This window comes from Coregonus lavaretus, assembly GCF_964263955.1.
Source record: "Coregonus lavaretus genome assembly, chromosome: 15".
NCBI classification, from domain to species: Eukaryota; Metazoa; Chordata; class Actinopteri; order Salmoniformes; family Salmonidae; genus Coregonus; species Coregonus lavaretus.
In genome coordinates, this window is record NC_140002.1 from 42,557,074 (window position 1) to 42,573,675 (window position 16,602).

Genomic DNA, 16,602 nt, shown 5'->3' on the forward strand with positions numbered 1-16,602 from the left:
GATTACAAGCATACCCATAACATGATGCAGCCACCACAATTATTGAAAATATGAGGTGTGGTACTCAGTAATGTGTTGTGTTGGATTTGCCCCAAACATAACACTTTGTATTCAGGACAAAAAGTTAATTGATTTGCCATATATTTTGCAGAATTACTCTAGTGCCTTTAGAATACATGTTTTGGAATATTTTCATTCTGTAAAGGCTTCCGTCTTTTCACTCTGTCAGTTAGGTTAGTATTGTGGAGGAACTACAATGTTGATCCATCCTCAGATTTCTCCTATCACAGCCATTAAACTCTAACTTTTTTAAAGTCAGTATTGGCCTCATGGTGAAATCCCTGAGCGGTTTCATTCCTCTCCAGCAACTGAGTTAAGAAGGACACCTGTATCTTTGTAGTGACTGGGTGTATTGATACACCATCCCAAAGTGTAATTAATAACTTCACCTTTCTCAAAGGGATATTCAATGTCAGATTAGTTTTATTTTTACACATCTACCAATAGGTGCCCTTCTTTGCGAGGCATTGGAAAACCTTTCTGGTCTTTGTGATTGAATCTGTGTTTGAAATTCCCTGCTCGACTTTGGGGCCTTACAGATAATTGTATGTGTGGGGTACAGAGATGAGGTAGTCATTCAAAAATCATGTTAAACACTAATATTGCACACTGAGTGAGTCCATGCAACCTATTATGTGACTTGTTAAGCAAATGTTTACTCCTGAACTTTAGTCTTGACATAACAAAGGGGTTGAATACTTATTGATTCAAGACATTTCAGCCTTTCATTTTGAATTAATTTGTAAAAATTTCAAAAAACATAATTCCACTTTGACATTATGGGGTATTGTGTGTAGGCCAGTGACAATAAAATCTAAATTTAAATTCAGGCTGTAACACAACAAAATGTGGAAAATGTCAAGGGGTTTGAATACTTTCTGATGGCACTGTAAGGGACAAGTGGATTTTGCACCCCTCAAACACTGAAAAGACAGATCCTCAGGTGGGCTGGGCATGTGCATTGCTACTCAAATGCATTACAGTTTAATGTATAGATGCACCCTGTGGAGCTGTATTCCCTTAATCAATTAAACAATTATATGTCTTCCAACAATATTAGGTTGGCTAAAGTTGGCATTGATAATGGGCACAGTATCATCTTCTCTGTCTGGGATCTGACCCAAGAACCATGCTAACCGACCAGCAGTAACCTATCTGATGTTGCCAGGGAGATGTACTGTACATACCTGTAGGTGGTTTCTCCAGTGAGATCAAAGCAGGACATGTGATGTCTGTCTGTCTGTCTGTCTGTCTGTCTGTCTGTCTGTCTGTCTGTCTGTCTGTCTGTCTGTCTGTCTGTCTGTCTGTCTGTCTGTCTGTCTGTCTGTCTGTCTGTCTGTCTGTCTGTCTGTCTGTCTGTCTGTCTGTCTGTCTGTCTGTCTGTCTGTCTGTCTGTCTGTCTGTCTGTCTGTCTGTCTGTCTGTCTGTCTGTCTGTCTGTCTGTCTGTCTGTCTGTCTGTCTGTCTCTAGCAAGTATCCACCTGACCCAGCCAGGGGATTTCACTCATACTCTCTTTTGTTGTTCGGGCAGATTATAATAGAAGCACCACAAAGCCAGGTTAAAAAGGTTGACACTTAAGTTTATCCTTCTTTTCAATTACCATTTATAGAGATTAGAGTAAGTGTCGGATATATGTTGTAGGTGTATATGCGGTAAAAGTGTCAGTTATCATTATGAGTTATGGTAGCGTGTCTCCGGGCCACAGCATAGTAGCAGATAAACTGCAAACAGATTCCATTTTCTGGGCGTTTGAGAGCAATGGTCACATGGTGGTCTCCCACAGCTAGCAGTTTAGGCATGGTAGCATCACCATTTGATGAGGAATCGAAAAACTGTATGGTTGAGCGGGACAAGGCAAAAGGAATGGCAAATAAGTCTGGCTGCACAGCCAATTAGTAAACGTACTGTAAATTGAAAAATCATGTGACTAAACTAAACAAAAAGAAGAAGAAACTGTACTACAAAAGCAAAGATAAATGATATAAAGGATAATAGTAAAATCTTTGGAGTACCTTAAATTTTGGGCAGAAAGGCAAACTCGGCAGTCTAATAAATACGTTGAATTTATGCTATCGGAAGAATAATAATTTGTGTTTATAAAAGGTCTTAGGTAACATTAGAAAACAAAAAAATAATTATTTTCAAATAACATAATAGCATTTTAATTACTTCATGTTACTCTAGGCTATAAGTCAAAATGAAAAACCACTAGTCCATTATAATTTCGTTTTGGCAGGTCTAAATAAAATTGTGGAAATAAGAAAAGGTATTTATAAGAAAACAGAATAGCATATTCTACCAAGTACTGTGGGCTTTCCTTCTCCATGGCTGAAGTGAATAAGACATTTAAGCGTGTTAACCCTTGCAAGGCTGCCTCCCCAGACGGCATCCCTAGCCACGTCCTCAGAGCATGTGCAGACCAGCTGGCTGGAGTGTTTATGGACATATTCAATCTCCCTCTATCCCAGCCTGCTGTCCCCACATGCTTCAAGATGTCCACCATTGTTCCTGTACCCAAGAAAGCAAAGGTAACTGAACTAAATGACTATCGCCCCGTAGCACTCACTTCTGTCATTATGAAGTGCTTTGAGAGACTAGTCAAGGATCATATCACCTCTACCTTACCTGACACCCTAGACCCACTTCAATTTGCTTACCGCTCCAATAGATCCACAGAAAATGTAATCGCCATTGTACTGCACACTGCCATATCCCATCTGGACAAGAGGAATACCAATGTAAGAATGCTGTTCATTGACTATAGCTCAGCATTCAACACCATAGTACCCTCCAAGCTCATCATTAAGCTTGGGGCCCTGGGTCTGAACCCCACCCTGTGCAACTGGTCCTGGACTTCCTGACGGGCCAGCCCCAGGTGGTGAAGGTAGGAAGCAACACCTCCACTTCGCTGATCCTCAACACTGGGGCCTTACAAGGGTGCTCAGCCCCCTCCTGTACTCCCTGTTCACTGCTTGGCCACGCACGCCTCCAACTCAATCATCAAGTTTGCAGACGACACAACAGTAGTAGGCCTGATTACCAACAATGACGAGTCAGCCTACAGGGAGGAGGTGAGGGCCCTGGGAGAGTGGTGCCAGGAAAATAACCTCTCACTCAACGCCAACAAAACAAAGGAGCTGATCGTGGACTTCAGGAAACAGCAGAGGGAGCACCCACCTATCCACATCGACGAGACCGCAGTGGATAAGGTGGAAAGCTTCAAGTTCCTCGGCGTACACATCACTGACAAACTGAAATGGTCCACCCACACAGACAGTGTGGTGAAGAAAGCGCAACAGCGCCTCTTCAAACTCAGGAGGCTGAAGAAATTTGTCTTGGCACCTAAAACCCTCACAAACGTTTACAGATGCACAATTGAGAGCATCCTGTCAGGCTGTATAACTGCCTGGTACAGCAACTGCACCGCCCGCAACCGCAGGGCTCTCCAGAGGGTGGTGCGGTCTGCCCAACGCATCACCGGGGGCAAACTACCCGCCCTCCAGGACACCTACAGCACCCGATGTCACAGGAAGGCCAAAAAGATCATCAAGGACAACAATCACCCGAGCCACTGCCTGTTCACCCCGCTATCATCCAGAAGGCGAGGTCAGTACAGGTGCATCAAAGCTGGGACCGAGAGACTGAAAAACAGCTTCTATCTCAAGGCCTTCAGACTGTTAAATAGCCATCCCTAGCACCTTAGAGGCTGCTGCCCTATACAGTGAGGGAAAAAATTATTTGATGCAAATCAATTTATAACATTTTTGACATGTGTTTTTCTGGATTATTTTGTTGTTATTCTGTCTCTCACTGTTCAAATAAACCTACCATTAAAATTATAGACTGATCATTTCTTTGTCAGTGGGCAAACATACAAAATCAGCAGGGGATCAAATACTTTTTTCCCTCACTGTATACATAGACTTGAAATCACTTGCCACTTTAATAATGGAACACTAGTCACTTTAATAATGTTTACATATTTTGCATTACTCATCTCATATGTATATACTGTATTCTATACTATTCTACTGTATCTTAGTCTATGCCGCTCCGACATTGCTCATCCAAATATTTATATATTCTTAATTCCATTCATTTACTTTAGATTTGTGTGTATTGTGTGTATTGTTGTGAAATTGTTCGATTTGTCACACCTAACTGCTTGTTTCATTCGGATGTGTTGTTTTGTACCTGTTTGGACCCCAGGAAGAGTAGCTGCTGCCTTGGCAACAACTAATGAGGATCCTAATGAAATACTATTGGAATACTACTGAAACCTACACATCCTGCCTTGTAGCTCTGAGGTGTATACTGTAGGTCCTGTATGTCTACACTGCAGGACTTTTACCAGTATGGACAGATAGGATGTATATCAACAGTGTCCCACTCTATTTATTCTAAGCACTCAAAATACTTTACATTTAAAATCAGTTGAAACCTTGATTGATTTCGTCATCTGGTGCCAATTATTTCCAGCAATTATTCTCAGTATTTGCTCATGTTATGTGTCATTAGCCTGCTGTGTGTGTGTGTGGCCTGGAATAATAAAAAGATAACTTTTAATTGAATGTAGACCTGTGGGCATGATTAAGGGGGCTAGTGATTAATCATATCAGTAAGCCAGAGATAACTGAGCTGCTGCTGCTGCTGAGCTGCTGGTGCTGGTGTACATACGACTGGTCTGAATGGGGGATGGGAGTGGTATGACATTGGTATGAATTAAATCCACCTCCTCTACCCCCATTATGGTTGGAGCCAGTGGTATGGGAGAGGCTCTGTAAAAACACATCTATTACCCCCAGGAATGTTTATTGGTTAAACTAGCTATTATTTCTTTAGAATCTAGTTTGATTTTGGTCTGTAAGGTAATTACCACGGCATATAATTTCCATACTCCCTGTCGTATGCGTTAAAAGCTTTAACAAACTACCACATTCAGTCCCAAAAAAATGGATATGGTTTGGATTATCCTAATTCATTTATTTGATGTCACTGTGAGTGGGAACATCAGGGAATGCAGGGTGTGTTTGGTTGGGCATCAGGACCTGTCAAATAAAGTGTGTCTTTATTTATCCCACCTGGCGAGACAGCTGACATTATGGTCATTATGAAAACGTGTGCCATCATTACAGGGCGGTTCAGTTTAGAGGAGATCATCAACTGATATTAAAATACATCATTCACCCAAATTGCAAATGTACTTAATCAAATGGATACCTAGTCATTTTTTTGGCACTCTTGACAGTGAAGCTAATGCTAAGCTGTAGCTAAGTAAATAAAACCACTTCGATACATACACACACAAAGTTAATAACTCAGACCTCAGACTCCATTCATAATCCCACATTGTCTAATGGCTTTTCAATCAGTTTGAGGGAGCACATGGGGTCTTTGACATGGCCTTGGCATTAGAGAGAAGAAGAAAGGAAGGAGAGAGGAGAAGAGAAAGAAGAGCGCGCGTGGCTTTTAAGAGCGATAGCTTATTTTACAGGCAAGTTTTCATTATTATCCTGCACTCTCAGCAGTCACAGGCACGTGCACACACACAGGCACACACACACACACACACACATTATTTCTCAAACTCATTATTTTTCATTTGTGAGTTTAGGTATGCAGCTGCCCCCTTAATTGGTGAGATCTCTTCTCTGATTGTGAAAAGGGCCTGCTAAGTTCAACACAACTGCAGTCGTGCAATCTGATGCATAAGCATGCAGATAGCTGAATACTGTACATTTCCCTTTTGTCTTTTTTATGTATTTTTACCATTAGTCTATGTTTTTTTTTTCTTCTTTAAATATCGTCACCATCCTATTAAAGCTTATGTAGAGCTAACTCAAACCATGAGAGAGTTTGCAAAGACTTCTCCCATTCCATCATTTCATCTCCTACAGCATATTTCTTCTAACACCATCTACAAAAGGATAAGCGGCAACATGTTGGTGCGATTCAGCTGCTATATGTGTTTGTGTGGGCTGAAAGGGATTATTAGACCTATGAGTGCATTTGTGTAGGGTACATTTTCAAGACTCTGCTCAACTCCGTCATTGTTGAAGTGTGTATTTTTTCCCAAGTGGTGAAAGTCACAGTCGGAACAGATGGTAAGGATGGAATCTAATATCAGCACAATGAGACGTCCTCACAGTGGGGTTCAGGAGACCCTGAGGTTCACTCCCATGTGGATGTTATAAATTAGGAAGGCATGCCTCAGTAGATGCATAGATAGAAAGCAAGATACAATATGCATTCTTTGAAGAATCATTTTTCATATTGTTTACTGCAAAGTTAGAACTTAGAAGTCAAATATAGTACTGTTGACAAATGTAGTTTTAGAGCTAAAGAAGATATAGAAGTCCTTGTTGTTACTCTCTCACCATTGTCATCGTTTCAATATAAAAGGTCATACTAGAATTTGAGGTCAAAACATTAGTGCCTTCCATTTAGTGGTGTATGTCATGGCGTGGCGTATGTCATCATGGGATGAGAAGGTAGAATAGAAATCGGAATGAGGAAAGCACAGCTGTTCCCTTGAGACTGACAGTCAATGGAAGTCAATGGAACTATCCTGTAGCTCTTTTCCCATTATAGTGTGTGAATTAGACGTATGACCTCTATCCTGTAACGACCCCTTTCCACCAGGTATATGTGTCAGTCTCATGTAGCAGACAGTCTATTACATTTTACATTTTTGTCATGTAGCAGATGCCTATCCAGAGCGACTTAGTTAGTGCATTCATCTTAAGATAGCTAGGTGGGACAACCACATATCTAATTTTTTCTCAATAATGTAGCTATCAGCAAATTTAGATATACTTTAGAGGAAAAACCAAAATAAATGGAGGAACTTATTCAAGAAAGATCAAGTGTAATATATTATAAAATATGGGGGAAAATGCACAAAATTATGTTTAAATCTTCAACATAAAAATGCTAGCAAAAGTAATTGACTGAACTTGTTACAAATGACAGTCACCCATGATTCACCAAACGATATTTTGAAAAAGGAAGCAAAATACTTTAATCATATGTTTTCGGTTCAGTCTCCTCCATCTCTACAAACAGAAGTTAATTGCAAAATGCATAGTGCATAGAATTAAAAAGGTTGTTCTGTTCTGTAAGGTTGCAATGAGTCACTCCGCCACGGAGCAGGAGGGGACAGTGAGAGTCGTAGGATGCGGAAAGGGAGGAGAGTAGGGTCGAAAAGGCAGAATCAGGAGACAGGAGGGAGAAGGATTTAGCAGAAGGGAGAGATGATAGGATAGAAGAGGAGAGAGTAGTGGGAGAAAGAGAGCAGAAAAGGAAAAAAGTAGTGATCAGAGACCTGGAGGGGGGTTGCAGTGAGATTAGTAGGTGAACAGCCTCTAGTAAAGATTAGGTCAAGCGTATTGCCTGCCTTGTGAGTGGGAGAGGTCTGGGAAAGGGTGAGATCAAAAGAGGCAAGGAGGGGAAAGAAAGAATTGGAAAGAAATTAATCAAAGGCAGACGTCGGGAGGTTGAAGTCGCCCAGAACGAAGAGCGGTGAGCCATCGTCAGGAAAGTAGCTTATCAAGGTGTCAACTATGATAGAACACATGAAGAAGGAGCAGCTGGAGTAGCAGTGTTCTCTGGGGTGATCCATGTCTCCGTCGGGGACAAAAAGTCTAGGGACTGAAGGGCAGCATAGGCTGAAATGAACTCCCCGTTCTTGACCACAGATCTGCAGTTCCAAACGCTGCAGGAGATCAGGGCTTCCACATGGGTTATGCGCGCAGGGTACACTACATTAGAAGGGTTGCAGCCAAGGGGTGGGGAGCGTCTGTAAAGCCTACAGGGAGAGGAGCGAACAGGTATAGAAAACACATTTATAGTTGACAAAGCTAGAAAATAGAAAAATGAGATCATCGGAAAATAACTAGGTAAGATACTCAAGTGAGAGAGGGGTGTAGAGACTTCCTCTCTTTCCTTCCTCCAATAACTCTAGAACAAGTCGGCAGAACAACAGATGAACCCTTTAGACTCCAATAGAATTTTAGAATGTTGATGTAGATTACTGAGAACTTTCAAGATAAAGCTAATTTTCTCACACATTTCAAACAAACATAGCTCAAAAGCAAAGAACAAATGACAATAACAAGTTAACTTAGTTTTAAAGAGCACAACCTCTTCTTTAATATGACACCACATTCATGTCAATAGGAATAACACTAATTTTGTCTTCCATTGTGTAAAGACACTCGCTATCAAAAAAACATTAACACACAACAACAAAAAACCCTAGAGTATTTAAATTGTAGTACATTTGACTAAATTACTCACTCAAAATGTACCAAGTATAATATATTACACTTATAAATGTTATGTACTGTCAAGGGCTGATGTAAGTGTGGTGTGGAAGTCAGGCGCAGGACACCGAAGCTTAGTCCAACAAAGTTTACTAGTTAACCACTAGGCAAAAATACAATAAACGGCCTCAAAAACACACAGAGGCGAGCGATTACGCAAACTGTGCGTAAACACCAAAACAACAAACAGAGCAAACTCGCAGCACTAACTGACATGCGAAAAACAACACACAACCTAACCAATACAAAACAGGCAACTTATAGAACACATAATCAGACACAAACGGACACAGGTGCAATAGACAGACAAAAGCAATCAAACATAGAAACATTCAACGGTGGCAGCTAGTACTCCGGGGACGACGAACGCCGAAGCCTGCCCGAACAAGGAGGAGGAGCAGCCTTGGCAGAATCCGTGACATGTACATATCAATATTTTAAAATTATCCAAAATGTGACCAGAGGACAATATTCAGGACAAGGGTGAATGGAGCGACTTGTGGCAGACACACTCCATGGAAATGTAGGATCCCCTCTCTGGTGTGCTCTCCTTCTTCCTCCTCCTCTCCCTCCGCTTCCTCCGCTCCCTCTACTTCCTCCTACTCTTCCTCTCCCTCTTCCTCCTCCTCTCCATGTTCCTCTCCCTCCACTCTCATCTCCCTCTCCTCTTCCTCTCCATCCCTCCACTCTCCTCTCCACTCTCCTCTTCCTCTCTCCCTCTACTCTCCCTCCTCCTCACTCTCCTCTTCCTCTCTCCCTCCACTCTCCCCTCGCTCCTCATCTCTATCCCTCCAATCATCTCTAACTACTCTTCCTCCCTGCCTTTTGCTGCTGAGCCCTGACTCTCCACATCACTTTCTTCGTTTTCACTGCCCTAGAGGAACAGAGTAACAGAGTAACAGAGGGAGAGGAGAGGAGCAACAAATAGGATACAATTGTAGTCAGGAACATAATCTCTCTCCCCCCCTCACACTCTCTTTCTCTCTCTCTTCCTCTCTTTATTTTTCTGAACCATACACATACTCTCTTCCTAATAATGTGTTTCCATAATTATACACACCTCCAATTACGCACACACTCACTCTCTCTCTCTCTCTCTCTCTCTCCTCCAATCACCTCTTGATTTCTTGCCTGACAGACTAACTACAGTGTTCGCCAATGTTAGCTGATTAGTTACAAAGCTGGGACAGTTTCCAAATGAATTGCATCATTAGAAACAGCACAAAACAAGCAACTTGTTAGCTGGCTATGTAAACAAATATCCAACTCATCATATGTGCTCCACTGCGTGGGCAATAGGAAAATGAGCCAATGTATAGCCTATGAATATCTCCACCTAGCAGACATGACAAACCATAACCTAAGCCCAACAGATAAACACAAATTACTCTAGCCTTCATTTAGGTGGCTAGTTAGCTAGTTGTCTGTATGGATAGCTAGTGAAAGTGAAAGCTGAGGTTGACGCTTCGTGAGCGCAGCTCAAATTTACCACTAAACACAACTTTTCTTGCCTGACAGACTAACTAGCTTGCTTGCTAGCTAGCTACAACAAGCAGCTTGGGTTGTTTCCATATGAATTACATCAGTAGAAACAAGACAAAACAACCAACTAGTAAGCTGACTATATACAGCTAAACACTGCAACTATTTGCATGAGACAGAGCAATCATTCGAGCTCCACCGCTGATGTGATGACAACAGCCACGCGAATAGGACAACAGGTTGTTAGCAAGTTAATTTTGCGATATCGACACAGATATTATTGTGAGAAAAACAAGGCCGTTCGCGGCAGTGGAGGCTGCTGAGGGGAGGATGGCTCATAATAATGGCATCCAACCATGTGTTTGATGTATTTGATACCATTCCAACAATTCCGCTCAAGCCATTAACATGAGCCCGTCCTCCCTAATCAAAGTGCCACCAACCTCCTGTGGTTCGCGGTCGCTATAGTAATTTAAAGAAAGGCAGTCAACGGCCACTATGGGTTCTAAAGAGTTAAGACAAAAAATATACTCCTGGAGATCAGGAGTCCTCTAGCTATTTATGTGGCTGTCATGGCATCCAGCTGGATGTAGAAATCCCAGAGCAGGTGTTACTACCTTACCCAGTTTATAGGCTGCCTCTCTTAAACAAATAATATGAGGAGGTTTGTAGAGATGATTGACAATATTGAGAGGCACCATTCCCTAGCCTCCGGCAATATGTGAAAACAAATTACTATTTTCCTCCCTCTATTTAAGCCTTTTTCTGTGTTGTCTGTGCTTCTGTATGCCCTCCCTGTTGTCATCTGAAATTCCAGTCAGGGGATGTGAGAGCTGTCTCAGAGGAACGCAGCTGTGTCTGTCATCCAATGCATGCACTTTAGGGACCAGTCACATTATATCAGGCCCAAGCCCTGACGGAGACACTGCACAGAGACAGATCTGTTGGGCCACTAGCTTCCACACATGCTGGAGGGCTGGAGAGAGAGGAAGAGGGACCACAATTGCAAAGTATAGTGGATTATCATGGTAATACAATATCATCAATATAAGTAGTTTATTTGCTGTTTTGGGGAATAAACAGACTGACTTGACCTGATGTGAACTGTCTTGAATGAGATTCTGTAAAATAGGCTTGTTTACAAATCTGTTTATGAGGGAAAGGAGTGCAGTCTCAAGGGATTACATTGCCACACAAACAGGAGAGGGATGGAGGAGAAGAGTCTCTGCTCATGTATTTGATGAGATCAGTGCACTCACAACTGAATAATATATTTGATGTTCTGTGTTTGTTTATATACATTTCTGCTCTGTAAATCTGTGAGCTCTACACTGTGTTAGACCACAGTGTGTGAAAGGCCACCCGTAGACTCATAAGCTGTGTGGAACATACAGCAGAACTGGAGAGATTCCATTAGGATTATGTGTGTGGGGAGTATCTTCATACAGCGCCTGTCTTTGGTAAGCGGGTACTGTACTATATGATAATATGCTTCTAAAATAAGACGATGTAATTATCTACTTTCTTTCAGATTTCCCATTATCTTGCTTTCTCTCTCGTCATGGCTTTGTGTCCCTGCACATTGTGACGGCCTCATTACTCTGTGAAGTTAATGGATTCAGCTGCTTGGCCTGCATTAATTCAACTGTATATATTTCCCTATGAAACAGGCAAACATTATCCACTGAAAGGACTGTGGAGAAGGAGATATAGACAAACAGACAGATTGAAAGTGAGGGAGGGAGGGAGAGAGAGGGAGGCAGTGAAATAGAATGATGAATTGTAGCAGAGGCCACCCATGCGTAGTTGTCTGTGGTACTGTTCCTCAGATGCTGTGGAGTGCTAATTAAATTCCTCTTGTCACAATGGGTCACCAGACTTAGCAGGCGACAAGCAGGATGGGAGATGGAGAGAGAAGCAGAATCCCCCAAAACGTGTCAAATGAGTGGACAGATGAGAGCCAGAGAAGGCTATTCAGAAGATACAAGTTGTTGGCTTAGATTATTTGTATTTGCACCACATCGTTTTATATGAATGTCGACCTTCAGGCGTTATTCTCTTTGGTGGTAGAGAGACTTTAAGACAATGAGCAGCACTCCTCTTCATTGCATGTGGTAGTTAAATGAAAATGTGGGTGCAGCTTTGCCTGGCAACATTAAGAATTTAGACTGGGATCTTATATGTACGGGTCCAGCATTACTTTAAATAGCAGCAGCTGTTGAATGAATCATACATTAGAGCCGAAGAAGAGCCTTATGCCTCAGTGTTACCTGGGAGTTGGACTCTCCAAGGTCAGAGCTGGTTTCTGCTTGATTGAATCCTGCTCAAATCATCTATATTCCAAATGACATTCCTAGGCTTCGTGCTTGATGGATTCTCCCAATTTTTCAAATTAATATCATGGTCCACTTGATAGTTTGGAGGAAAACTACATGCAGGAACGTTTTACATTTGATCAGTTAGTGACCACTTAATGGATATTTGAAGAGCAAAATTGCATCTGATTGCCCCCAACCATAACTTGATAGAATGTGGTCTGGTGTGTCATGGAGCAAATTTGCTCAAGCACGGTTGTTAGATATAGTCCCCATTTTCCATGGAAACTTAGTCTGTTTTTACCCCAAAGGAAATTCAGGGAATTTAATGATAACTTTTGTATATATATATTTGTATATATACACTACCGTTCAAAAGTTTTGGGTCACTTAGAAATGTCCTTGTTTTCCATGAAAACATACATGAAATGAGTTTGAATAGGAAATATTGCAAAATGCATAGGAAATGTAGTCATTGACAAGGTTAGAAATAATGATTTTTAATAGAAATAATAATTGTGTCCTTCAAACTTTGCTTTCGTCAAATAATCCTCAATTTGCAGCAATTACAGCCTTGCAGACCTTTGGCATTCTAGTTGTCAATTTGTTGAGGAAATCTGAAGAGATTTCACCCCATGCTTCCTGAAGCACCTCCCACAAGTTGGTTTGGCTTGATGGGCACTTCTTACGTACCATACGGTCAAGCTTCTCCCACAACAGCTCAATAGGGTTGATGTAAGTGGTGTTACTTAGATACTGTGTTCACGATGCATGATTAATACATAATTCATGGTTTATTTGATGTAGTAAATAAATAAATGATTTATTGATGTATAGGTAAGAATTTAAATGTGATGTAACAGGTCAAATTAACGTTAGGCCATTGTTTGTGTGCAATCTAACTTAAACAGATCTTAGTCTGAGTTATAATTGTTGATGGCAGAGGCCAAGAAAGACAGTAAAGGGACTTTCAAGGGACTTTAAGGATTCATGAACCTCTTTTCAGGACAAGCAGCCAACAAGGTATTTTGTTCAACCTGTAGAACTTTGTTTATATTCGCGCCAAGTGCCATTTGTATTGTCGCGCCGAGCGCCATTTGTATTATTTTGTTTCAGTACTGTATCATTTATCAACGTTACTGTGTTCATTCAAATATATAGTTCTCACGGCGTGACGTGGATGCATCGGAGAAAAAGACGTGCAAGGCAATAAACGCCCGTTTCAAAGAACCAACCTGTGTCTGTTGTCATGAAGAGAGCTACAGTTGCGTCTTCCCTAAATAGTTCTTGCATAGTTTGGAGTTGTGCTTTGGGTCATTGTCCTGTTGTAGGAGGAAATTGGCTCCAATCAAGCGCCGTTCACAGGGTATGGCATGGCGTTGCTAATTGGAGTGAAAGTCTTCCTTCTTCAAGATCCCTTTTACCCTGTACAAATCTCCCAATTTACCACCACCAAAGCACCCCCAGACCATCACATTGCCTCCACCATGCTTGACAGATGGCATCACGCACTCCTCCAGCATCTTTTCATTTGGTCTACGTCTCACAAATGTTCTTCTTTGTGATCCGAACACCTCATACTTCGATTCGTCTGTCCATAACACTTTTTTCTAATCTTCCTCTGTCCAGTGTCTGTGTTCTTTTGCCCATCTTAATCTTTTCTTTTTATTGGCCAGTCTGAGATATGGCTTTTTCTTTGCAACTCTGCCTAGAAGGTCAGCATCACTGTTGACGTTGTGTGAGAGTGTGATTTGAAGGAGTCAGGCACACGAGGGTAAATCACAGAATACAGAGTTTATTGTATTGTACGAGATCTACAGTTTTTAGGCAATTTCTCGCATGGAATAGCCTTAATTTCTCAGAACAAGAATAGACTGACGATTTTCAGAAGAAAGTTCTTTGTTTCTGGCCATTTTGATTCTGTAATCGAACCCACAATTGCTGATGCTCCAGATACTCAACTAGTCTCAAGAAGGCCCGTTTTATTGCTTCTTTAATCTGCACAACGTTTTTCAGCTGTGCTAACATAATTGCAAAAGGGTTTTCTAATGATCAATTAGCCTTTTAAAATGATAAACTTGGATAAGCAAACACAACGTGCCATTGGAACACAGGACTGATGGTTGCTGATAATTGGCCTCTGTACGCCTATGTAGATATTCCATAAAAAATCTGCTACGAGTTTCCAGCTACAATAGCCATTTACAACATTAACAATGTCTACACTGTATTTCTGATCAATTTGATGTTATTTTAATGGACAAAAAAATTGCTTTTCTTTAGAAAACAAGGAACTTTCTAAGTGACCCTAAACTTTTGAACGGTAGTGTATATATTTTTTATTTTTTATTTTACCCCCACTTTCTCCCCAATTTCCATCTTGTCTCATCGCTGCAACTCCCCAATGGGCTCGGGAGGCGAAGGTCATGCGTCCTCCGAAACATGATCCGCCAAACCGCACTTCTTAACACCCGCCCACTTAACCCGGAAGCCAGCCGCACCAATGTGTCGGAGGAAACACCATTCAACTGACGACCGAGGTCAGCCTGCAAGCTCCCGGCCCGCCACAAGGAGTCGCTAGAGCACGATGAGCCAAGTAAAGCCCACCCGGCCAAACCCCTATGGGACTCCCGATCACGGCCTAACACGGACGACGCTGGGCCAATTGTGCGCCGCCCTATGGGACTCCCGATCACGGCCGGTTGTTGAGTGGTTCTTTGATATGTTCACATATACATTTTTGTGTCATAATTGGGAGAAATATACTTTAAAAAACAGTATTATTAACCTTTAGTTACCGTATTGAATGAAGCTTGACCAGCACAATGAATGAAATAGACCAGATAATAACAGCTGTGATAACAATAGCTGATGATACCAGCCTTCTCTCCAACTCTCTCCACAGCACAAGAGGAGTCAGTGGCCACCTACAAAGGCAACGAGTTTTTCAGCTATGATCTGTCTCAGACACCCATCCAGAGCAGCCTGGATGAGATTACTTTGTCCTTCCGCACACTGCAGAGGAACGGCCTCCTGCTCCACACCGGGAAGTCAGCTGACTATGTTAACCTATCCCTGAGGAGTGGCGCTGTGTGGCTGGTCATCAACCTCGGCTCCGGGGCCTTCGAGGCCATGGTGGAGCCTGCCAACGGCAAGTTCAACGACAATGCCTGGCACGAAGTCCGCGTCACACGCAACCTGCGCCAGGTACTGTAGCCCTCCTTTCTCTCCTCCTTCATATGCTCAGCAGTAGTTCTATCATTCATTATTACAGGAAGAGTTTCCTTTTCTACTTTAAGAGGGAGTAATAGTGTCATTATTTAGCTTCCAGTAGTTGTGAATGCTTCCTCATCATGGGCATCCAAGGGAAACCAATTATACTGTCAGCTTGTGATTGAATTATGCTAATTTAGGACTGAAAAACAAAGATGAATAGAAAACAAACAATATTCTCAATTTGCTTTAAAATATCACTGTTTTAGGCTTTTCTAATTTAACCCTCAATGTATCAGTCCCAAGCCGAACTCCAGTGACTCATACCCCAATCAATGCCACAAGTTTGGCTCTCTCAAAATAATGTCTCCATAGGTGAAAAATGTTGATGCCGTGTGATGTTTCGCCTTCTTAGTGAGACTAGTCATGTTGAGGTGTAGATTGTTGTGGCTGAAATAACTTGGAACTTGTGGATTGATTTCTGGGTCAGTCTCATTGAGTCTCAATTCCACTGTGTCAACAACAGTGTAGTAATCAATAAGAGTTTTTCATGTACATTGGATTTGTCATGTTTTTACATATTAAAGGTGCCTTTATAATTCCATGTTTCCAACTTTAAATGTTACTTTACATGTCAATGTGTACAGTGCTGTGGGTGAGTTTATCCTGTGGAAGGATACCACTATTTTTTACTGAGCTGCGAATAGAGTCTGATGAATGGTCCATATAGCTAGATCTATCCTCTAGGGTTGCACTTCAACAAAACCTTTGATCTTTGAAAGCATACAGCCATGTATTTCACATTTGAATCGCTGTACTAGCTTTACACCTTGTTAGGATTAGTCAGTGACACACTCTCCTGCTAACCCTGGTCCTGCCTGCTTTCCCCACATTAAGCCTGTCCAACTCCACTCTGTCTGCCCATTTTATGGTTAATTGCTTTGCTAACTCTGTCTTGTATACTAACTAACTTAACTCTTTAAAGGCTCCAGGCTTTCATTTTCATCCCTTCAGTTGTTCTATTCTTCATTATTTCACCTCTCAAATTACATTTCCACGCAATTTTGATTCGTATTACTGGTATCATATTGAATGAAGACGAAATCTATGTAGTGAATATTATTTTATAAGGAATGTATACACATCCAGCATGGACATGCTATGGTAAACATATGATAGTCACTTTTTGAATTTTGTTTGGTTTGCC

General features: G+C 41.6%; 1 protein-coding gene across 1 annotated transcript in view; it reads left to right on the top strand.

The window, feature by feature from the left end:
• LOC311142907 (neurexin-2-like) overlaps window positions 1-16,602 on the top strand; it is a gene marked incomplete at its 5' end in the record, with an annotated part of 198,989 nt that overhangs the window by 54,650 nt on the left and 127,737 nt on the right. The window contains one exon of the mRNA XM_084178625.1: window positions 15,064-15,389. Coding sequence (XP_084034751.1) covers window positions 15,064-15,389 — 326 coding nt within the window. The remainder of the gene's footprint in view (window positions 1-15,063; window positions 15,390-16,602) is intronic.